The sequence below is a fragment of the Streptopelia decaocto genome, assembly GCF_964273445.1.
Source record: "Streptopelia decaocto genome assembly, chromosome: 6".
NCBI classification, from domain to species: Eukaryota; Metazoa; Chordata; class Aves; order Columbiformes; family Columbidae; genus Streptopelia; species Streptopelia decaocto.
In genome coordinates this window covers 56,167,652-56,190,490 of record NC_138660.1, presented here as the reverse complement: position 1 = coordinate 56,190,490, position 22,839 = coordinate 56,167,652, and the positions used below count along the sequence as shown (strand labels likewise).

The 22,839-nt window shown below is 45.5% G+C and overlaps 1 protein-coding gene across 1 annotated transcript in view; it reads left to right on the top strand.

The window, feature by feature from the left end:
* The first annotated feature begins 2,257 nt into the window (after positions 1-2,257).
* The window catches only part of CLASP1 (cytoplasmic linker associated protein 1), a 171,773-nt gene continuing 151,191 nt past the window's right edge, over positions 2,258-22,839 (top strand). The window contains exons 1-2 of the mRNA XM_082054938.1: positions 2,258-2,340; positions 14,354-14,828. Coding sequence (XP_081911064.1) covers positions 14,634-14,828 — 195 coding nt within the window. The 5' untranslated portion in view covers positions 2,258-2,340; positions 14,354-14,633. The remainder of the gene's footprint in view (positions 2,341-14,353; positions 14,829-22,839) is intronic.

Here is a 22,839-nt window from a genome sequence, read left to right as displayed (position 1 = left end):
GCTGCTGCTCACCGAACAGTGTGGTTGTCCTCAAAATACGGGCATTAACTGTTCTGAAAGTCTCTGCAGGGAGCCAAGGGAATGGTCACGTAATAATAGAAAAAATCAAAACATTAGAGCTGATTAAATGACAGAGAAGTTTATTTCTGTGCAGACTCTACCCATTTTATAATAAAAATGTGAAATAAACACGTAAAGACCATGTCCACAGTCTATCTGTTAATTTCACTTTGAAAAATCTTTTAAGTTTCATGCAGTTGTCACCTGAAGTCTTGCAACAAAAGAGAAAATAAAAATTACATTTTCTTTGCAAGTTTTGTCTAGGAGAGGGAAAAATAAATACTTAAAAACTAAGCCAGCTGCATATCTTGGCATTTCTTTATGAAGTGTTAGACTGCCAAACAGTGACCCTAAAATCATCAGAAGTAAGAATATTAGAAAAAGGGCAGACACCCAATTATATCAGAAGGCAGTGCCGAGAGATTTCCATTGTGACACTGGAGAGAATGAATTCACAGTAAATGTGTGATACACAATTATTGATTTGTTGCTAAAGCTAAATGAAATTTTGCTTCTCATAATTCAGCTTAGAACTACTTGTTCAATTTTTATCTCATTTCCTTGCTCAAAGTGGAATGAGGTGATATTTTTGGTGTCAGAGAAGGAACTACCCAGGGTCTCAGAGAAAACTTTGCCTATAGTTCTAACAGATGCAGCTGAGGTGGAACGATTGGTGCTTTATTAATGTACTGACGGTCCTACTCTGTCACCAGCTGCTGTCAGGAGACTGCAAACCGAGAGAAGGGCAAACAACTAGACTGCTGGTTGCAGAACTGCCCAAGTAGGGAGGGAGAGAACCCAGCACAGGGGCTGTCCCTTCTCTGAGCGCACACAGGCAGTAATGTGGGGACTGGAAAAGCCTACAGCAGGTGAAGCAGAGCTGTTGTGTCTCTGTCCTGGGCAGCAGTTAGTCAGGGGTCTCAAGAGATGACCTACTGTCTGGAGAGTGAGAACTGAGGTAATTTCTAAAGCTGGTTTGTAATCACCTGCATTCAGGTTAAAGAGAGCTGGCATCCTTTTAGACACTGATATCTCCAGCTTTCTCTTGACACTTGTGCAGCCTGTTGCATTTTTTACATTCAACCTGTGCCAATTGATCTTCATGCAAACCAGCAGTTACATATTGCTATGGAACCTGGTGGTGGGTAAGATCAAATGAGCAAATTTAGTATTATTTGGAGAGGGCTTGCGAAAAGTCATTCCTATGCTAAAACTGTGACCCAAGGAGAAGTGCATTAGTATTTCAAGAAGTTATGACTGCAAAGGAATATTTTTTATTTCCAAAAGGAGGTTTTTTTGTGTGAACTGTTTTGATGGCTCAGACTACATGCTTGGTGGAAACTGCAATGTTACACCACCTTACGGAGCTCGACTGCTTTTGCATCGCAGAGGATGATGCAGCGGGGGGTGTTTGAGGTGAAATGGAGGTTCCCCACAACCAACACGAGAGAAGCTGACACAAGCCTAGGGGAGAAGATGGTCAAACACCTTGGTGGAGAGCCTGTGCACAGGGAGTTTGTTTCCTATTTTCACTTCAGTCATATGAGTGCTACAACTCATTCAATTTAAGAGAAAGAGGCAGTTGCTTTTAAGTGCAGCTTTTTAACTAAGACCACACAAGACACTGTTTTCCTCAGCGGGGAATCATTCAAACGGAGGGGCTGTGCGCTCACACGCGGCTTCAGGCTTCTTTCCACGCGCAGGGCTCGGCCGCCGCGCTCCCTCTGCGCAGTGTCAGGAATTTCTCTCAGAACGTTTAAGCTGCTCAGACGCTGTGCCCGGCAGCCACCAGCACCGCGCTCCCCGCAGGCTTCTGCTCCAGAGCCGCCCGGCGGTGCCGCCTCACAGCGACCGCCCCGTCAGCCCCAACGGCTCCCGCCGCGCGCGCGGCGTCGCCATGGCGACCGAGCCCCCCCGTAACGGCCGCGGCGGGAGGGGCCGCCCTTGCGCGTGCGCACCGCGCGCACTGACCTCACCGCAGCCGTGCTGGGGGGCTTCCCCCCACCTACCATAGAGAGCCGCGGGGGACGCGTCCTCTCTAGCCTTCGCCTCGCTCTCTGTGGTACGTGTCGGGAGGGCGGTGTGTGCGCGCATGCGCGCTGCCGGCCCGGGCGCTTTCTCGAGGCGTTGGGCGGTGCCGCGCCGGCGCGGAGGGGCTGCGGGTGGCGCGTGCGCGCTGGCTCCCATTCTTCCCGTGCAGCGGGCGGGCGCAGCCATGCAGCGCAGCGGGCGCCGCCGGCACTGAGCGCTGCCCGGCCGCCGCCTCCCGCGCCGGGCACGGTGGGTAACGCCTGTGCCGGCACCGCGCCGGGCGGGGAGAGCCGCTGCGCGGGGGGCGGCGGGGGCAGGAGCGCGGCCGGGGTCTTTGTGTGATGCCGCCGCTGGGTGACCGTGGGGAGCGCAGCCGGGAGGGGAGGGGTGCGGGGAGGGGAGCGGGGCGGGGTGGGCCCCGCCGAGGCCGTCCCGCCCGCGGGAGCGGGCTGGAGCGCGGCCCCGGGGCGCCCAGCGGTGTGGTTTGTGGGAGGGGGAGGGGAGGAGGGTCCGGCGGCGTAACGGCCACAGCGGGAGCCGGGGGTGCGGGGGCTGCCGGGGCCCAACGGCCGGCGCGGGGGCGCCGCTCGGCATTCCCACCGGGGCTGCGGGGTCAGTGGGCGGCCGGGCCCTGGGGTGCCGCCGCGGTGCGGGCTGCGCTGCGGGCGCACGGCTCGGGGCCGCCCGCGGGAGCGGTGTCGCCGGGCAGCCCTGCGGCGGGCTCGGGGTGCAGCCCTTGCTCTTTGCCGGGTGAAAGCAGCCGCGCTGCCTTTGCACAGCAGTGCGGGGCTGTGCTAACGACTTGAGGCTACTGTATTCTTAAAACCGTCTTGTGATACGGGTGGATTCGGCTCTTGCATTTGGCCCTTTTGCACATGTGTTGTGCTTTACTTAATTTATACCTGTCAAAATCTTTAATGCAGGTTGGGTGAGGACTGGAAGTTTGTGGCTGCACAGGGAGGTGGTTTGACTATTAGACAAATCCTGCAGCAATACTTTAGAGAGATGCTGGATCTGAGTAAATAGAATGTAGTTACTTGTCAGTGTGTTTACACAGGTCTCTGTGGGCTATGCTGAAGGTGTTTCCAATGTATGTGTTTTCAGACATCTGTGAAGAGGGGAGAAGCCGCCCTCTTCCCCACCCCCTGCACAGCTTCTTGAGAAAGGTGGGAAACAGGCAGGGTGACGAGCTTGGGGCTGTGTCGGAAGCCTGTGGAGGGGTAAAGCAGAGTCTTCCCAGGTGTGAGGCTTACTCTGACCAGTAGATCTCTTTGTCCCTTACAGATTTATTTCATAAGTCAGCATTTAGTTGAGGAGATGAGAGTTAAGTAAAGAAGCATGTTCTGAGCTGGTGTTGTTAGGGCAGAGATGTGGTCTCCGCCCCAGTGCTTGTCCAGCATCTTTGGCCAATACAATGGAGTCTGTTTTGCTGCTCAGTAGTGCAGACTGTTTCTCTGTATCCTTTGATCAGTTTTATCTCCATCACATGCTTCTCTTGGTGCCACCTGGGTACTGTTGAAGACAAACCAAAGTATTGTTGCTTGATACCTGATGATGCAAATCCAACACTTAGATCAGTAAGTCCCAAATTAGATCTTGCAAAGGCATTAGAAGTGCAAGTGTTTACTTCTGCTTGGCATTTTGAACTGGATTTAAAAGATGGTTGCAACTGGAGAGGGAGCTGCCGCTGAATATGTTTCAGAACTTCTAACAGTGGTCAGCTTTTGCTACAGCAAAGGGCTACAGCAAGTGCAGGATGGAGCTGCAGTGCTGTCGCATTCAGGGTCTTCCTCATCACAACAGCATCGCTTGCTGTGTGGAACAAGCCTTTGTGCTGCAGTCCTGGCCTTGGCAAAGTCCAGCTTTTGCTTGTTTTCTCTGTTGAACCCTGTCAGTGGGACCAAAGCCTGCAAGTTATTATAGTAATGACTGTGCCACCATGAGTGATCCTCTCTGTATTTTGTAGTCACACTTGTCTCGTTTTTTTAAAAAATTGCTGCCAACATGAATGTATTTTTTTTTCCACACTGATGCCTGCAACATTCCTGTGGAATCTTTGAAATTGGTCAGATAGCTTCCAAAGTTTCTGTTTCAAGAAGTGAAATGCCATGTAGGAAGCTCAAATCTGAGCTACAACTTAAGTGTTATGGAAACCAGATATTTAAACAGCAAAACTCAATCTGACATGATTTGTCTGTTTCTCCCATATGTTAGTCAGTTCTTCCCTATCCATCAGGCAGGTTGGTCAGGACTGTTGGTTGTTAGAGGGTAAGAGCTGACAGCAAGTCTGACCACTTCTATAATGAGTTACAACATGGGGAGCTAGATCTTGCCCTCAACAGCCTTTGTGTTAGGGGCAGGTCATGCTGCATTACAAGCAGTGTGAAAAGGGCTAGACATGAAATGTTCAGAGGGATAAAGTTATGAGCTCCCCATTTCAACTTATGGGCAGACTTTTGTGAGAGTAATGTGGCTTTGAAGCTGGTGGACTGCCATTACGGGTACCCTTCTGTCCTCAGATGACTCTGGGTCCGGCTCATGTGTCGCCCTGAGTCCCTCATTATCTTGGGCCTTGCCTAGACTAGGGCTGGAAATCTCAGCCTGCTGCTGGGTCCGGCTTTGCTGCTGCTGCCTCCTGGGCTGGCAGCTGTAACTGAAGCTTCCTCCTGAATTCTGACAGCGCAGTTTCCAACAGCGCTTGCCCATACTTTAAAAAATGCAGCAAGTATGTAAAGGTCTCTCAGCTGAGTGGATAAAATAGGCTGGTTTTGTCTGTTAATTTGTTCAGACTGTGACTTTAGTAAATTGTAAGTAGTCTGACTGTGAGGAAAGGGCTTTTCTTTCTTTGGTGATGGGTTGATGTTTGTGGCCGTCTTGTACAGAACAGCCTTAGCTTTACCCTGTTCTTTAATGGTGTATGCTTCATGTTGCTCTTAGCTCAGTTCCTTCATTTTCATCAATCTATGCATGGTTGAAATTTGCATGGCATGTTTCATCATAGCTTACTCAGTGTTTTGGATATCATGTGTTGGACCAACCTGTTATCAGTCCACAAAGCTGTTTGAAAGCCTGATGTGGGCTAGGTAAGGGTTTTCCACAGACAAGTGCTGAAGAGCTAAACACACACAAGTTCCTTGGCATTCTGTGCTGTGCTAGTGTCTGTCATAAACAAGAGAGATTGCTTTCTCCTCTTTCTGGCAGCACTAGCACTGTTACACAAAAAAAAACCCACCCCGAACAAACCCAATCTCAAATGAACTGGATGGAGTTGTAACTGTTCAAGTTATAGGAGGGCAGCAGATGGGTTTTGTGGTCTGAGAGGCTGCAGGTGCTCTCCAAGAGATATGATCTCAATTCATGGTTAGTGTTTGAGTTCATCTGGTTTCCTGTTCTGTCACTTAATCAAATCTCTGCATGTTCGGCTCCACAAGGAGGGAAATATCAATTCTGCATCTAGAAGCAGTATGCCCAATAGGGGCAGCAAAATTAATTGTTAGGATAGTATCATCATCAATAGTTTATTGGAAGCGAGTGGGCAGATTTAAAAATCTCTATTTGTTTCCCCTGCCAGCAAAATAAAAGGCTAAACAGCCTAACCAGGCTGGTCCCTGGTGCAGCATTTCTGTGTTTCAGGTATAAGCTGGAGCCTTCTCTTTATACTTTGTTTGTAGATGCTTTAGGTTCCAAGATATTTCAGAAAGCCAAATTGAACCAACAATGATTTGCAGATGCAAAGACCTGATCAAAATGGAGTTAGTTTCTGACCTGTGTTTCAAGGTGATGCTGAGCAGAAGAGATGAATTGCAGGTGTGTCTCTGCCTGTTACATTGCAGCTGGTTTCTTGGCCCAGCAGTCTCAGAACTGCAGCTTAGAGTTCAGCCAAATTCATGGTGTTGTCAAACAAAACCCCTTTCTGGTCCTCATTGTCCTGTGCTCCCTCCTCCCACTGTTTCGTAAATCTCAACTGTAGTGGTGGCTTTCTGCAATCCCTTGCTGCTTGTGTTGGGGGATTTCTTTGGCCATCCGCTTATGTGCAGTTGCAAATGCCAGGCTGAATAGAATCTGCTTATGCCTGAGCATAGAGTAGCCCTCCTTCCCCTCCCTGCAGCCAAACTGGTCCTAGGGGGTGGTTCCTGCTGGCCCCTGTCAGTAGCTGCAATCCAGTTGCTGCTGAGAGTTCTCCTGTCCTTGGCCAGCAGTTGCCATGAGGGCTGGCAGCCCTGGAGAACAGGAGCAGGCAAAGTGTGCTATTTTGTGATGCAAGTTTGTGTTTAGAGTCATGGGGGAAGAGATGGGCATTAGCTAGGAGGCCTGAAGAGAGACCAAGAAAATAAACATTTTCCAGAACTGTTGACTTGCAAACATGCTGCTGCTGCATCCCACAGCCAGTCTGCTACAGGCTTCTACCTGAGCTCCTATCTTGTTCAGTTTTGGGCATCTGATTGGTTTTCATATCAGTAATATACTGGCATGGCTTGTTGTCACAAGTATGCAAGTCATGGTTTTAGAATTGGAGGTGCTTTTGTCTGTATCTGCTTACCTGCCTGAGGTTCTTCTGTGAATGAACTTATGTGAGGTGTAGACTGTGTGTAGGTTGTTTTGTGTTTTTTTTTTTCCTTTCTTTATATCCACATCACACACATTTTGTTAAGATTGTCTAAAATACACATGCATGTTTTGAGAAAACGATGTGGAGTGCAGAGGGAAGAAATCTTACTGAAAGGTGCTTAGTTGGACGCTTAGTGTCGCTTGAGGGCTCGTACCTAAGGTATGATCTTGTGTATTATTTTTCCATTTCAACCTGTCATTTTACTACTAGCACTTGTCTCTTAAGTACTTTCTTCCAGAGTTGTTCTGGCTTGGACTCAGTACAAAAAAAACTTACCTGCTTCTTCTGTGTCACTAACCAGTTATACATCAGTAGGGATAACGAGGTCCTGGAGGATTTGTTGAGTATGGAATTTATATCAAACCCTCTGATCTCTTTAAAACTAGATTATCCTGATCTTGTACCAGCATGTGGTGGTATGGGTTTTTTCTTTCTTTCCCCAAGGTGTTATCTTGCCCTCAGCTCCCACTGCTGACTTGCTTTGCAGTGGTTCTGGGAAAGGCATTGAATTTCTACCCTATTCCTGCCTGTAAAATAAGAGGTTCTTCTGTTCTCCCCCCTTTTTCTTCAACTGGTGTACCTTAAGATGTGCTTTCTGTCTTCAGGACTGTTTAAATTAGTGATCTTGGCCTAAGGGGCTTCATCTATTGCAATACAAATAGAGATTAGAAGATTCAGATGTGTGTGGTGAAACCACTCCTCCTGCTAGCAATCTGGCAAGTGATGGGCCACCCTGCTCTAATTCTCAGTAGTGTCCTACTTCTAAACCTTGCTAAGCATTTTACTTGCATGAGGCTACAGGTGAAAGTATCTTCCTTTTTCCTGTGTTTTTCCAGATGATCCAATATTGCTGCTGTAGTGTGGAGGAGAAGGTTAGGACATGAGTCTGGAAAGTTTTGTCCTGCAGTCATAGTTGCAGTAGGAGGGGGTCTGGATGCCACCTCCATTCTCCTGCGATATGCCACCACAGCCCCTCGGGGGACCTTGTGCACCCTTGGCTCTGACACCTTGCAGAGCAGAGCTGGGAGTCAGAGCCCCAGTGCTGCATGGTGTGCTGGGCAGGGTCCCACAGGTGCCAGAGCTGGAGCCTGCAGGCTATAAGGTAATGTTAGACCTCTAGAATGAGAGAAAGAAAGGATATTTTTGTATACACACACACAGCTTGGGTACTATTTTGAGTAAAGCATCATCAGAGTAGGTGTTTTGTTTTTTTTTTCCCCTGTGGTCCAGTTAGAACCCTTTTAACTTGCTTTTAGTGTGATACCTTGGAACCATGAACTGAGTTGCGTACAAGAGGGAGTCACACAAAGCAGCTCTGAACATCAGAGGATTTTGATCTGCATCTCAGTGCTCAACCTATTCAAAAGGAAGGAGACCTTGAAAACTCATTCTAGACTTGTCCTTGGTCTCAGACAAAGTTAAAACCAAACTAATTTCAGAGTGGGGTTGTATTAGGCAAACAAATGATGTTCAAAATAATCTAATTTTCTACCCTAGTCCTGAAAGGGTACTGCCACTCTGCAAAGTGGTTCCATTAGTGTAAGGTGTTGAGGTCACACTGAGGTGACTAAGTTGTCTCGATTTGCAGCAGCTTCATTACTGTGGAGGTTTTTTGAAGATTGATGCCTCGCTGAAATCGGTAGCTCTGTATGAGGTGTTCAGTTACTGAGGCAGCAGCACAGACCTTAGTGGAGGCATAAGAATTCCTGTTATCTGAAGCTTATCCCTCATCTTACCCAGTGTAAGGTAATGTAACTTTCACAGCTAGCATCTGTCCTAGAAGGATTGTGTGGGGGCTAGAAGGCCTTAGTTAGCTTAAGCCCTGGAAATCTTCCAGATGTCTTCATTCTAGAAATCTGCCTTAGTTTTCCTCGTGACAGTGATGTGTGGATTCAATCCCCTGGTGTGGATTGAATATGGTCTGTGCTTTAGATATAAATCCATTAATAGATTCCAACTCTGAAGTTTGAAGAACAGCTGATATTTAGCAGAGTCCTAGCAAGCATTCAGCCAGACCTGGTTCTTCTGAGGGTGAACTGCCCACAACAGCCTGGAGTTGACAGACGGTTCCTTAGTGTGGCTTGTGCTGTGGGAGGAGGCAGAGCAGCCCCTCCACTGGAGACCTGGTAGCGCTTCCAGCAGGGAAGCTGCATCCACATGGGCTTTTGCTTATCAGCAAGGCAGTCCTGTTGAGTATCAGAGGTGAAGGTGGTTAAAGTTACTGTATAGGGGTGTGGAAGGTGTATCTGCAAAAAGTGCAGTCAGAGGCCATTAGTACCTTGAGATAAGCGTGGGGCTGTCCCGTCAGCTAATTAGAAAAGGAGTTGTCAGGCTGGAAATCTAAGATACCATCTTTGCATTAGGGGGAGGCTTAACTACAAGGCAACACTCATTACTGATGTAAAACAATCACAGTGATTGTGCAATATTCCTGGGCACTAAAGAAATGTTATTGCCTACTTAAGGAGACAGATGAGCAAAAGGGAGAGCCCATCTGACAGTTTTTGGGTGGGTGTTTTCTGCAAACTGCCTTTGGCTCCAGAAAAAGGTTGCTGCTTTCTTCAAGTAGAACACTTGATGTTTTACTTGCCACCTCATTCTCCCAGGGGATTTGAGCAACTAAGAATATTTTGAGTTTAAAGACTGTCAGTACAGCTGCTTTGTCCACTGCTGGTTGCACATCCAGGGAAGAGCAGGTTTGAGTGCCAGACTTTGTAAAGGCCTGAGACCAAATTCGCCCTGGGCAGGGCATAACTGCACTGGTTGAAACAAAAATAGAGAAGAACGAGTGGACACAGGGCTCAAGAGTTCCCACCCTTTGTGCAGAGCAGCAGTTTGATGCTGCCTTGCTGATGAGACCTCAGTCTAGTCTTTGCAGTAATGTGATTTTCTAGGTGCTGTTCTAATTGCTCTGAACTCCCTGCCCATGGGGGCTCGGCTGGCAATGGTTAAATATTTACACTGCCCACCCTCCAGTAGTGGTGAACTGCTGCAGGTTTGATGCCTGGTAGCTCTTATACTTGGAAAATTGCTGCATTGGGCTAGGCTGGAGAGCTCTTGAAGGAAGAGGAGTTCTTTGTTGTGGAAACCCAAGGAAATATCTGTATAATGCACCCTGAATTAATTTAAAATGGAAGTTTGCATGCAGTTTAGTTGTGAGACCTGTGAAGGAGGAGACTTGTTGGTATAACTGTGTTGCTATGTTATTACTACAGCTGCTGGGCTTCAGTTAACCATGTACCAAAAAAAAAAACCACACCGAAGAAGTGTTGTCATGTTTACAAGTTGTTTACAAGTCAAGCTCACTGACTGGAGGTAGGTATAGAGACTAGAAAGGCCTGGTTATTGAGTGGCACTGGCTCTTGCCTGTGGTGATGATGAACGGCAGCAATATTTTGTCTCTCTGCAAGCGTGTCTTGAGTTAGCTTTGTTTGAGCAGTTGGCTGGGGAGGTTGTGAACTGCACTTTTTTTTTTGGCAGATGAAGATGATGGTGAAACATGACAAAGATGATAACCTGTGGACTAGAGCAGAAGAGTGGGGCGTAATTTTTAAAGTTGAATAGCTATGTCGGAAGAGCTCTCAAGTATAGACAAACCCCCAGGAGAGTAGTACTGTGTTCTTTATGTGCTTTGTGTTTCTTTTTTCATTGCAGGAGGAAGAAGAGACCTAAAATTTTCTGTAAATTTATACTAAGATAAAGTTTTACTTGAGAATTGCAAATAATGCAGCTTCATGTTGTCTGGGGTCAGTGGGGTTCACCTGTGCACTGGGAAAGGTTATTGGCTTACGTACCCAGTTTAATGTTGCCACATCATCTTAGGTAACAAATGTTTCCTTATTGCTCTTTGGATTGTTTTATTCTACATGCTGAGTCAGTTGCTTTGCTGTGAGTTGTACCAGATTTTATGGTGTCATGGTGATAGTGCTAAGGGTGAGTAACTTTGGGCTATTCAGTCTTTCTCCTTTAAACTCTTTGTTTTGAGCTCCAAGCTGGCATTAGCCTAAACCTCTCTAGTGGATTTCCGCTGGATAGCCATTGATGGGAAATTCAGATGTTACTGGCAGAGGCTTTGACTAAGCACATAGTTTTGATGGCTTAGTAGTGAAAGAGGGAACTTTACTTTTGCAGTGAGAGTTGGGGTGGTGGGGAGAATAGTTTTTTCTCCAGGGTTATCTTGTATATGTGTTGACTTTATGTCAGATGTAACCTAACCTGTCTCTCCGAGTGCAAACTGCAAGTTGAGCAGGAGGATTGCAGAAAACTCTTGCATTGGAGCCTATATTTGTGACCCTTATCAAAATTTGAAGAGGCTCCAAACACAGGACCCGTGCCACTGAGTTGTTACTTTTGACTTCTGTGTGACTGCGTCTGTGGGAAGAGGTTATACTCAAAATCCTAGGCCTAAATTGTATCTTCTAACACTGGCTACCTGAAAACCATGGTGTTTAAATTCTACAGGAGCAGAAGTTCCTGGGGCTGAGACTGTGGCTTTGTGTTTTCCGAAGCTTGTTATGTGGGGAGCATCTCCCAGTTGATTTCAGACTTGATGGAATATAGCAGCCGTATGCTTCATTGCCTGGGAGTTTCATTTTTTTTGTCAGCTTGGGTCTTGTTTTTTTCAGGTGGTATTTTTTCCACTTCCTCGTGTGAGGAAGAGGGGGAGTCAACAGACTTCCTAACATGTGTGGAAAAGCTTTTTATTTTTTTTTTAGTTAAAAAAAATGCAACTTTAACACCTGTTGGCGGGTAGATGCAAGCCAGCTTGAGCCTTCCCTCTTGGCTTACTACCCCAGGATTCAAAGGTATTTCTGGCTTTTCTCCCCATATGCATTTGGTGGCGCCATAATGTATAGTGAATCTTCCTTAGATTACAGTTCTCAAGATGATGACAGAAATCTGTGATAGTGAACAATGATTCTTATCCTGTGCCTTCCTTCACATGTCTAAAAAACGAGGAACTCTAAGAGAAATTTGTTTATACTAGATTACCTTAAAGACTGTGCTTGTAGGTGGAGACTTACCACTCTTAAATGAAAACCACATATAAGAAAGATTTGAAACTTTGAATGTTCCTTTCTCATGGCACTACGGTCTTAATGGTTTCTTGGATGTGTTTGGACTTGTCTGTGTGAGAAGTTAATAAAAAATGGCAATTCCATGGTAACTTACAGTCATTCACACCCTCCTGTAATCTGAATTTTCAAGTTTAAGCAAGTTCCACATTTCCATTTTAAAAGCAGTTAGGGGACTTTCTTCGCCATGTTCTATCCAGTTTAACAGAAGAGTCCCCTTTGGAACATAAGTTGCGTTTCACATGGTAGCTGCTAAATATCGCTTGCCTGCCCCTTCTCCAGTACCTCTCTGCTAGCAAGGTATCCAGCAAAATGCTGCCATGCTGCGTGCAAACCCTTCTGTCGCATGTGTAGAGACTCGTGTGTGTAATACTGTCTGTGTGTAATACCGTCTGGCCTGACTGGGGCCCCTGCAGCAAGGAGCAAGACCGGCCTGTGCCAGGGGGCAGGGCAGGGGCCGGTAATCAAAGGTACAGACTGGGAGACTCAGAGGAGAACTTGTGCTGTGGTTTTAGGATTGCTTGAAGCAGCCCTGGTTTTTCAGCTGTGCTGCCATGAGTAGTCAGAGCCATGTTGTGAACTGTTGTGGATGAGGATGGGAAAGCTCAGAGCTCTGCCTTCAGATCTGGTGCTAAACTGAAACAAAAGAGAAACTGTAGCGTCGGCAATAAAAAGGCATGGCTTTCCTCTAGTTTGGAATCAATGTCTCTCTCAGAAAGAAAAAAAGGTGTTACTTTCAGAGTACTGATGTGGGGTGGTGTTGGCAATTTCAGAATTTGGAGTCAAGTCACTGTTTAAGTGACTTGAAGCAAAATGGTGAGAGCGTGGTGTGTTCTTTAGGCAGCTCAGCTTGGGGCAGTGGTCACAAGCTGTCATGGCACTAACTTAAAGCCCTTGGTGCTGTGTGTGCAGTTGCAGCTAATGCTGCTTTGCTGCTCTGGAGGGTGAGGTTTTGCTGGTGAGGAGGGAGTTAGTCAACAGGACGGGCAGTCCCATCTGGCTGATGGTGAGACTGGCCAGGCAGTTGGCTGAGGTGAGTCCCTGGATGTACAGAACCGGTTCCGATCGCTGTCAGCCGGCGGGGATTTGAACTGGCTGCCTGGGAACAGAGGGACCTGCTCTCTGGTGACTCCTGCTGCCTGGCGAATAAGCAGTGTGGGCAGCTGGGACATGTCTGGCAGCACTTATGGGGTTAGGGAAGAGCAAGACCACAATTCTCTGTGCTCCCTATAGATGCTGTGCTTGGTGTTGGCAAGATGTGGCAGTTCGTATGTCTGGCCAAGGAGGATGGAGGTGGGAGGATGAACTGACATAGTCCACTGTTCAAGGTGTGCTTTTGTTTCTAGGCTGGGGTTCTTGTGTGCATCTCATCTGCTGTCAGATCCACTCTATTAAAGACTTTTCTGTGAAGGCCTTATTTGCTCAAACAGAAGGTATTTAGATTTGATGCCCTAGTGCTTCCACTTAGTGAACTTGTGCCTCCAGCTTCCTTCCAGTTGTTTATTGAACCAGGTGTCTGGTCCACAGCCTTGCTCTGAGCTTGACCTGCTTTCCTCATGCTGGCAGAAAAAGTAGGGCAGATTTCTACCTTTAGTTATTATTAGACAGGAAACAAAAACACGCTCTGGATTTCTAACACAGCCTCCTAAAAGAGCTAACCAGAGAGTGCCTCAGGAAGCAGTGTGGTGGTACTGGGAGCCTTGTTCTGTGGGAGAGAGGGTGGAGAACAGGCTGGGGTCTGCTCCCTGGCTGCCTGGAGGGATTTGTTTGGCTGCAGATAAAGGGACAAAAAAGCTGCAACAGAGTCCCTAATGAAGTCTTTGGACAGGGCAGTTTCTAGGGTTGAGGAACATAACCAAACCCAAGACATACAGTGCCTTTTTTTTTTTGCACGTAAGCTGAAAGCTTATTTCTCATGATGCTGTGCCTCTGAGTGGCAGTAGAGTTTGGTGTGGCTTTTTTTTGTGCATGGCCTTGGCTCTGGGTGACACCGCAGGCACTGACTGCATTTCAGTGCTGTTTCTTGGACACATGTAGTTGGAATGTAACTAGATTCATCCTGGAAATGGCTTGAGTGCCTACTTTTTGAAAATTGCTGGTTTTACATTCTTGGAACCCAGTGTTAGTGCTGTATCATGCCGGCCAGCTGATGGCATAGATTGTTGAAAGCTAAAGTCAAAACAGGATCCAGACCTCTTCCTGCTTTCACTTCTTAAAGAAAATGTGTTTTCCTGGTGACCTGCTTAAGGATTTTTGTCTCTGCCTTTGTGGATGGGTGGTGATGATGATAGTTGCAAAAATATTGATTACTAGTGAGCTCTTACTTAAGCCCCAGATTTACTGTCTGTCACTAAAACTTCTAGGGTACTGATGGGTAACTGCTGTTGTAAAGATTAACCAAAGGTTTTTGTCCTGACCTACCTTGTCTGAGTCCTTAAAATAGAACTATGCTGCTCGTATCCAGCTTGTCACAGCTTCGCAGCTGTATATGAATAACCTATTTTGTGACACGCTTTCGATCCGTTTTTGCTCCAGTCTTGATTTAACCTGTAATACTGTTCTTTTTCATTTCTTTCAGAATGGATTGCTGAATTGGGAATTATTGCAGACTCAACAGTACAGCACAGCTCGTTGCTTCGTCTATTACTAGTTATTTGAATTGGACTTTTAATATCCTGCCAGCTGCTGTTCACACACACATGGTGCATTGTTGCCATTCTCAGAATTGCATCTTTGAAACCCAGACCCTCAGTAACCTTCATCGAACAAAGAGGCGACCTCCTGCATACATTTATAGAGGGATTTTTCGGACCTACTGCCCTCTAGCTTTCTTGCTGGTGCTGTATTTCTAAGACACTATGGAGCCCAGTATGGAGTACTGCTTAGCGCAGGTGCTGCAGAAGGATGTTGGAAAGAGACTTCAGGTTGGCCAGGAATTGATAGATTACTTCTCAGATAAACAGAAGTCAGCTGATCTTGAACATGATCAGACTATGCTGGATAAAATGGTTGATGGACTGGCCACTTCTTGGGTAAATTCCAGCAATTACAAGGTAAGATTTGTCAGGAAATGTGATCACAGTGAGACGTTTCAATGTCAAGTGCTACTTGATCTAAGTGGAAGTTGTATAGTAGACTTTCTAATGTACAGTTCTGTGAGCTGATAATTATGCCAAATCAACCAATGAATTAATTTTTGACCCATATCTTGGTAGTTGACAATTGATATGATATTGAGGACTCAAGGCAGTAAGAATTTAGTAAATGGGGTTTTAATGAATGGATTTACATTTGGTGTTCATACTTTGTGATATTCTGGTTTCTTTGTGTATCTTGTTAGCTGGTGGCATGTTTTGATCATCCTAGTAGTTAGCAATGTTGATGATTTCCTGCCATATTAAGAGAGTTTCTAAAATGCAAAAAGTAGATATAAACAGCAGTATATTTCCCTGTCATTGAATCTTGCTAGGCTGTTTATGTTCCCTATTCTGTGGGCAACTTCAGTGCAATTGATCTACTGCAGTTAGTTCAGGAAAGGTTGTGTGTGTGTGTATGTATATTCTGTTGAATTTCACAGTTTTGCAATGGATGGGTAGGACATGGACCTTCACTGCCTTGTTAGTTATCCAGTGTCATGTTGCTTCATCTCCCTACAGGTCTCAATGAGGAAGTGCTACCTGTGCCCTGTGCTGTGGGAGTGGGGAGGGTTTGCAGCTGTGGCTTGGAAAACTCCCGTCCTGGTCCCTTCATGAGGCCTCTGAGGCTGTTGTATAGGATGTAATAAGAGACTTTGTTCTTTTCCGATAAGTCCAGAAAAATCAGAGAGTTAAAGTTCCTACAAGCGCTGAACCTGTTGTTAATTAACTGAGAGCTGTACTGGAGTTCTTCCTGGAGAAGTGAAGGAGAGACTAGCCACAGAGGTTGCAAGTGCTCTGAAGCTGAACATCCTCAGATTAATTCACACTATTTTTAACAGAAATTTTGATTGGGAAATGTCTGTGAGATTGCAGTGTATTGGTCCATCTTCTACACAGTTGCATTTTTTTTCTCTTTGTTTTTGTTAACAGGTAGCTGTGGTGGAAGCTGTTTAGCATGTAGGCACAAAAAACCCCAAACCAACAAACCACCAAAGCCAGTACACTCTCAATAGAGGATCCATTCTGGCTGAGCACATTAAGAAACCTTAGTTTGGTGTTACCAGGTGGTATAAATAGTTTTCTGAGAGCAAGGCATGTTCTTATTCCCCCTTTTCTTGCTAACTGGCTTTCTCTTAGACTTCCATGATTCTCAGTGGAAAGGTAACCCAAGCACATTTAACTTGAAATTGTTACAAAATGTGTGGATTGCATGGATTTTACAAAGTGATGTGGATTGCAGAGCTATGCAGTTCTTTGCATTTCCAGCATCACACTTAGTTTGCAGAATTTGTTTAAGGATGAATTCTCTCTCTCTCCCGTGCCCCTTCCCAGTCTTTTGTCTGCTGAACTACACACTTAAAATGTTCACTGTGGTATTTGTCCTCCAGTAACAAACTGGTGGCACTTCTGTACTGCAGTGACACTGTTCCAGAACTCATGCTGCTGAGCTAACTGTTCATTAATGTGTGTGTTCTATAGATAGCATTTGCTGTGTTTAGTAAGTTTTAGGAAGTGTAACAGAGGCATGTTTTAGATGTCTGGAGGGTGTTTTCTCAGGGAATTAATATAATAGAGGATGTGAAGCATTTGAGTGGGGCAAGCTGGCTACCTGGAGGTTAGCGGTGTAGTGAGGTCTGCTTCCGTATCCAAGCACGGCTTAGTGCGTCATCATGTGCCAATCGCTTCCTTTTCTTTTAGTGCTGCATCTGTGTGATTGTTGCCTTCTTTATTGCTTGTGGGATGGTGGTTCAGAAGCTCAGCTCTGTCTGGTGTGAGGGAGAACAGAGTAGTTGGTGTCATCTGATCCAGTTCATGGATTAGTGCGACAACCCTGAGAGTGCAAGGCTGAGCATCTGAGTGCTCTAGAATACCCGTTTGAAGAGTTAAACTGCAGTTGTTTGGTTGTGGTTGAAAAAGCCATTATATTTGCAGTCTGTTTCTCTGCTCACCTCACTCCCTTCATTTGAAAAAGATGCTTCTTTTTCCTTGGTGCTGTCCAAGCATGTGTGAAACAGTGAGACCTAACACACTTCTGATAGCAGTCAGCACTCTGGAATTCTTCTAAATGGCCTTGTGACCTGGTCACTGATCCCTGCTTTGTAACAGGCAGCTGCCTTGGGTGCAGAAGGCACTTGGGTAGTTCAGAATTCTTTTCAAGGTGAGGAAACATGAGGGTTGTTACATGAAGTCAGGCACTGAGGTCCAGTGCAAGGCTATTTGCATGTTTGTGCTTGCCAGGAGTGCACTTGAACAGCACCTAACAGGCATTGCCTGGCTTGTATTTTCCCAGGAGTGCTTATAGGTAGGTCGAAGAAAGAAGAATGATGCAGAGTGAAAAGATAATTTCTCTTTTGAAGCTCTTAATTTCTTCTGGAGCTCAGTGACAGCTGCCGTTTGCATGTGCACTAGGATGTGTGGGGCATATTAGTGAGGCTGGGGTGCAGAAGGTATTGCAAGATGCTGCAGAGCACACAGAAATTCTGCCTCTGTTCTGTTTTTTTTGTGTGCTTTGTCTGCTTGGTCTGTACCGTTTTAGGGTGGTGATTATGGTGGACTTCATTTCCTATCTAGCTAAGCAAAACCCAGCTATTTTGCAGAGCCTTGAATCTCCTGAACAATAACTAAGGTCTGCACTGAGCTGTCTTGAGAAATGCAGCTAAACAATGCAGCAGCGTCACGGGCTTCAGCATGTCCTCTCAGCTTCACAATCCTAGGGGAGAGAGCTGAAGTAATCAGTAATTCCATGGTGAGCCGTCTCACTTTGAGCTGCTCGTGGCAGTATTTAGTAATGCTGTTGTTAGATATGCAGGATCTCCTGACTCATCCGTGGCTAGAGGTGCCTTTCTCGGTACCCAGAATTTGATGTGCCATTGATGTTTCATTTTGAGGTGTAACATAAGGGAATATGTCAAGGATCTTAAAGCAGTTTTCTACCAGGCTGGTATTCCTAGAGGTGAAGTGAGGGTGTTTGGCAGTGACCTTCTCTTGCCTGCTCTCCACAACAGGAGAGTATTGTACCATCGCCTCCATCTAGCAATGAGGCTGATGTCTCCTGCACGTTTCTCTTCCCTGTGATGTGTGGCCTGCACTCTTGGAGCTGAGGTTCACACTGGATGCAGCCCTTGGTACTGCTGGTTTGTTTTTGACTAGCAACACCCAAGAGTGAGCTCAGCTTAGAGATTTGGTGGTGACAGAGCCTTCAAGCAGGTCAGGGTACATCAAATTGAAGAGAGGTTCTACTCAGTGTTTTCTCATGTTGCAGAGTGGCAGAAGAGACCTGTTTGAAGTGAAACATGGTGGAGGTTTGCAGTAAAGAACTGGATGAAACTTCTTTTTCCCCTGCGCTTTGGCAGGTGGTGTGTTTTTGCTCTCACTGTGCAGGCTGCGCTGGCCCAAGGAGTCTCTTACTTTTTCATGGGATGATCCCTTTGCCCCAGTGCAGCCTGATCTGTGCGAGGCTCTGTGCCCCGCAGCTCGCTGTGCCTGTGGAAGGGGAATTAGGAACCGAACTGCCGTGGTTGACAGAACCTGGTGGCTGAGGACACGACCACTTGCCAAGGTCTCCTGGCTGAGGACACGACCACTTGCCAAGGTCTCCTGGCTGAGGACACGACCACTTGCCAAGGTCTCCTGGCTGAGCACGCAATGCTGTGCGGGTTCCCCCATCTGCGGGGTGAGAGCTGTGCGGGGCTGTGTCCTGAGGTTTGTGTTCATGTGTGCAGGACTTCAGACTTAATTTGTTTAGCAGCTAGTTGATTTTGTTACTTATAGAGACATCACACCCTTTAAAATGTATGGTGGGATGTTACAGAGAAATTTTTTTATATCGTGAAATACTTCAGGGAAATTCTGTTTCCCTGACAAAACTTCTAATAGTGCTAGAGAAAGCAGCCTTCCATTCTGATCTGTGTCTGAATATCAAGTGTTACAAGAGCATGCTTCACTGAGCTGAAGAGAAATAAAACTTACATATGTAAATTAGCTGGCTTTCTTAAACGGTGTATTGAATAATTTTTTTGGCTTCTCTAATTGAGGGGTAGAACAGATGGTGCAGGCTTAGTTTAAAGTGGCATCTATTAGAGTTACTTAAGCTGATGAATGGTTTTTCACTGCAAGCATGCATTTCATCTCTATACCATGTTTGTTTTTGGTTGAAATTCAGTGGAAGAAATCCTGATTTAAGAAATAATTGTCATGCATGGTTATGGGTTGATATGATAATTTGGTGTGTTTTGATTATTTAATGCACAGGGGAAAATAAGACTTCACCATCTGGGGAAATAAAAAAGAGAGACTTGTACAAGGTTTCCAAGCAGCTGTTGTTATTATAGCTGGCGAGTTTTGGGTTGCTGAGGGATACGTGAGGATCAGTAACATACACATTCATTTAGCAGTTTCATCCCTGAAAACCTCTTTACCTTGAAGTTGTAAGTGCTAATAAAAATGAATTAAATTAGTTTTAATGCCGAAAAGATATGAGAAATGGACAATGAAGGAAGAGTGATCTTGGTCTGGACATGCGAGTAGAGCCTATTCCTTGTGTATGCCCATATTGCGAAAGCTATCTTGTCAAAAGTGGCCTCTGGCTCCTCTCATGTGGGGAGAATGGCTGTCTTAAGACTCACTGGCCTTGAACTGCATTGGCAGGGTATGCTCAGTCCTTGATTCTTTAGGCTCCTGTGCTGGCAGGCTCTTAATAGGTGGGTTTTCCTGCCTTAAACTTAGAAAAGAGTGGAATTTTGGCTCAGAGATACCCAGTTTCCTGTAGGCATTTATATTAATTCCCAGTCCAGCTGATTATTTTTTTTTCCTGTGGCTGTAGTGGCTGGGCCTGCCTTTCCAACACTTACCACCCTGTATGGTAACTTGATTGGATTGTGGTGCAGCTCTTACCTATTTGGTGTCAGCAATATGGGGAGTTGTGGTTTAACCCCAGCTGGCAACAAAGCACCACACAGCCGCTCGCTCACACCCCCACAGTGGGATGGGGGAGAGAATTGGAAGGGTGAAAATGAGAAAAACTCTTGGGTGAGTTAAAGGCAGTTTCATAGGTAAAGCAAAAGCCATGCAAACAAAGCAAAACAAGGAATTAATTCACCACTTCCCATGGGCAGGCAGGTGTTCAGCCATCTCCAGGAAAGCTGGGCTCCATCACGCATAATGGTTACTGGAGAAGACAAACGCCATCACTTTGAATGTCCCCTCCTTCCTCCTTCTTCCCCCAGCTTTATATGCTGAGTGTGACACTATATGGTGTGGAGCAGCCCTTTGGCCAGTTGGGGTCAGCTGTCCTGGCCATGTCCCCTCCTCACTGGTGGTGGTGTGAGAAGCAGAAAAGGCCTTGACGCTGTGTAAGCACTGCTCAGCAATAACTAAAACATCTCTGTATTATCAATGCTGTTTTCAGCACAAATCCAAAACATAGCCCCATACTAGGTACTGTGAAGAAAATTATCCTAGCCAAAACCAGCCTAAGGATGTGGTGCAAATAGGAGATCTGCAGCAGCAAGGCTAGATCAAATTTAATACTAGCTTCAGTACTTCTTATTCAGGACAGGAAAAAATAAACTGCTGTAGCATGTCAGCATTTAGAGTTTTCCTGTGGCTTCTCTTAACACTTAAAATGTAATAATGACTGGTTGTAGCAGGAAGGGTTTTCCTTTTCCAGCTATGGTGATAAGAACTCCAATGTAATACTTTCTGGTTCTTTTGTATACAGTGTGGATATGCTACTGGTTGCATAAAACAAACAACAGTTTGTGAGCCTGAGTGTACCAGGCAACAGTATCTTTCAGTTGTTTACCAAAGTATTACAAAATCCAATATAAACAGTGACAAACCTACAGGATCCCAGGAGAGTGTGAAGAGTGGAGATCCAATGTTGAAATAAATAGGACAGAAGTTTGTTTCCATAGTGGTACACATGAGGTTTGTCTAGCTTGGTATCTTGATCTCTTAGTGGCCAGCAGTGGATGGTGAGACCCAAGTAGAAAAATGGGATAAAAAGTAAGCATCTTCATTACGTATCCTTCTGGCTTGTAGAGATTTGAGCCCCTGATATTTATTTATTTATTTATTTTCTGATCAAATTTATATTACAGTCCCATAGGATTTTAGTGATGGGACTGGCTCAGAGTCAGGGCAAGAATGTTGTTTATGGCTTTATTTAAATTTTTATTTGATTTTTTTTTTTTACCCATTTTCTCTTGGCTGCTTGGTGGTGTGGCTGCCTCGACATTGGCGAAGCCAAACAGGCTCTTGGCTGGGACTGAGTCTGGTCAACATGCACGAGCCTGGACCATTGTGGTTACTAAATTGAGAGGATAAAGTTATTCCTTTAATGCTGGTGTAGTGTTTCAGTTGCAGCACTTCCATGCTTGCCACCAGGGTTTATTCAGAGGTCTCACACAATTTGCTAGCTATTGTGGAAACCTTGGGTGTATTCCTTGACTGCAGGCTGAGGGTCACAGCTGACACATTGGTGGAAAAGACAGATTATTGGGGATTTATTTCTGTGGGGATAAGGGTGTACTAATGCTATTGTACAGTGCCTTGCTGGGCCGTTCCATGGCATGTGTTGTATGGTTCTAGTTGTCCATCTGCAAGGAAGGAATTCAAGCTGGAACAGGTGCAGGGAAGGGCTGTGGTGTTTGGGGGATTGGAAAGTCTGTCTGACCAGAGGAGGCTGAAAGTTTCACTTGTTTAGTTTACAGTATGAAGGCTGAGAGGGAATATGACTGCTGTCTATAAATACATCAGGGGATGAGCATCAGGGAGGGGAAAGAACTGTTAGAGCTAAAGGGCAAGGTTAGCACAAGAACAAATGTGTATAAAACTGGCTGTGAGCAAATTCAGGCTGGATGTGAGATGAGAGTTGCCTGTAGCAAGAACATTAAGGGACAGGAAAAGCTCTTAGGAGAGGAATAGATAAGGACAAGGCATCTGTTTGATTTTAGGATAGATCTTGTGATGATTTTGAATAGTTTATAAATAATATAGAATAACAGGATTATGCACAGTGATAGGGAAAGTTCATTTCAGTCCTTCGTATTGTAGAACAGGTATGATGTGCCTGAAACTGCTCTAACACAAATATGAATCAACACAAATATTTTAAAAAGTGTACTGGTTTTGGACCTCAGAAATCCCAAAGTGACTTACAGAGACTGTTCATGCTGTGCCAGAGGATCATGTGCCTGGTACCTCTGGATTAGAATTAGCTGTTGCTTGTATGCATGTGTGATCCAGCTCCCTCATGTTTAGTAGGTAGCAGGGTGAGTGGGGGAGAATCTTTGCTGTCCCTGGAGTGGTGGCTCCTGCCTGAGGGCCATTGCCTGAACTGGAGCTTGTCTGCAGTGGTGGGCTCTGGATGGCTTAGTGGAGTTCTGGTGTCCTCTGGATGCTGAAAGAAATATTCATCAGTCCACAGGATCTCTACCAACACCAGTCTGATTGCTTCTCTTCCGTGTCTTATTTGTGCGATATTCCTGCAAATTGTCTTGAAAGCCATTTGCGTCTCACCCTTTGAACTTCAGCATGAAAAATCACCTACTGACAATCCCATTGGTGGTGGGATTGAGTTGCCTCTGACTTTGTCTTGTTTTAATTAAGTCATTTTGTAAGCAGAGAAGGTTTATGAAGCCTTATTTCCTTTGGGTTTTTCTCTGTAGATTTGCTGGTGTCTAATGTTGTGGTTTTTCTCATGCTGAAGTCTGTCTCTTGCTTGGTTACTGTATTCGTAAGAGCATAATACCTTTGGGATCTCTCCCTTCTCTACCATGGTAGGTTGAAATTTGCTAAAACTGGTTAAAGAATTAAGAGTTTACGGGGAAAGGAAATAATATATGAATCATAGATGAACAATTTAGTAATCTCTTCCTTAAAAATAAGGCTGAAAAATAGGTGATATTTAGTAATAAAAATACTT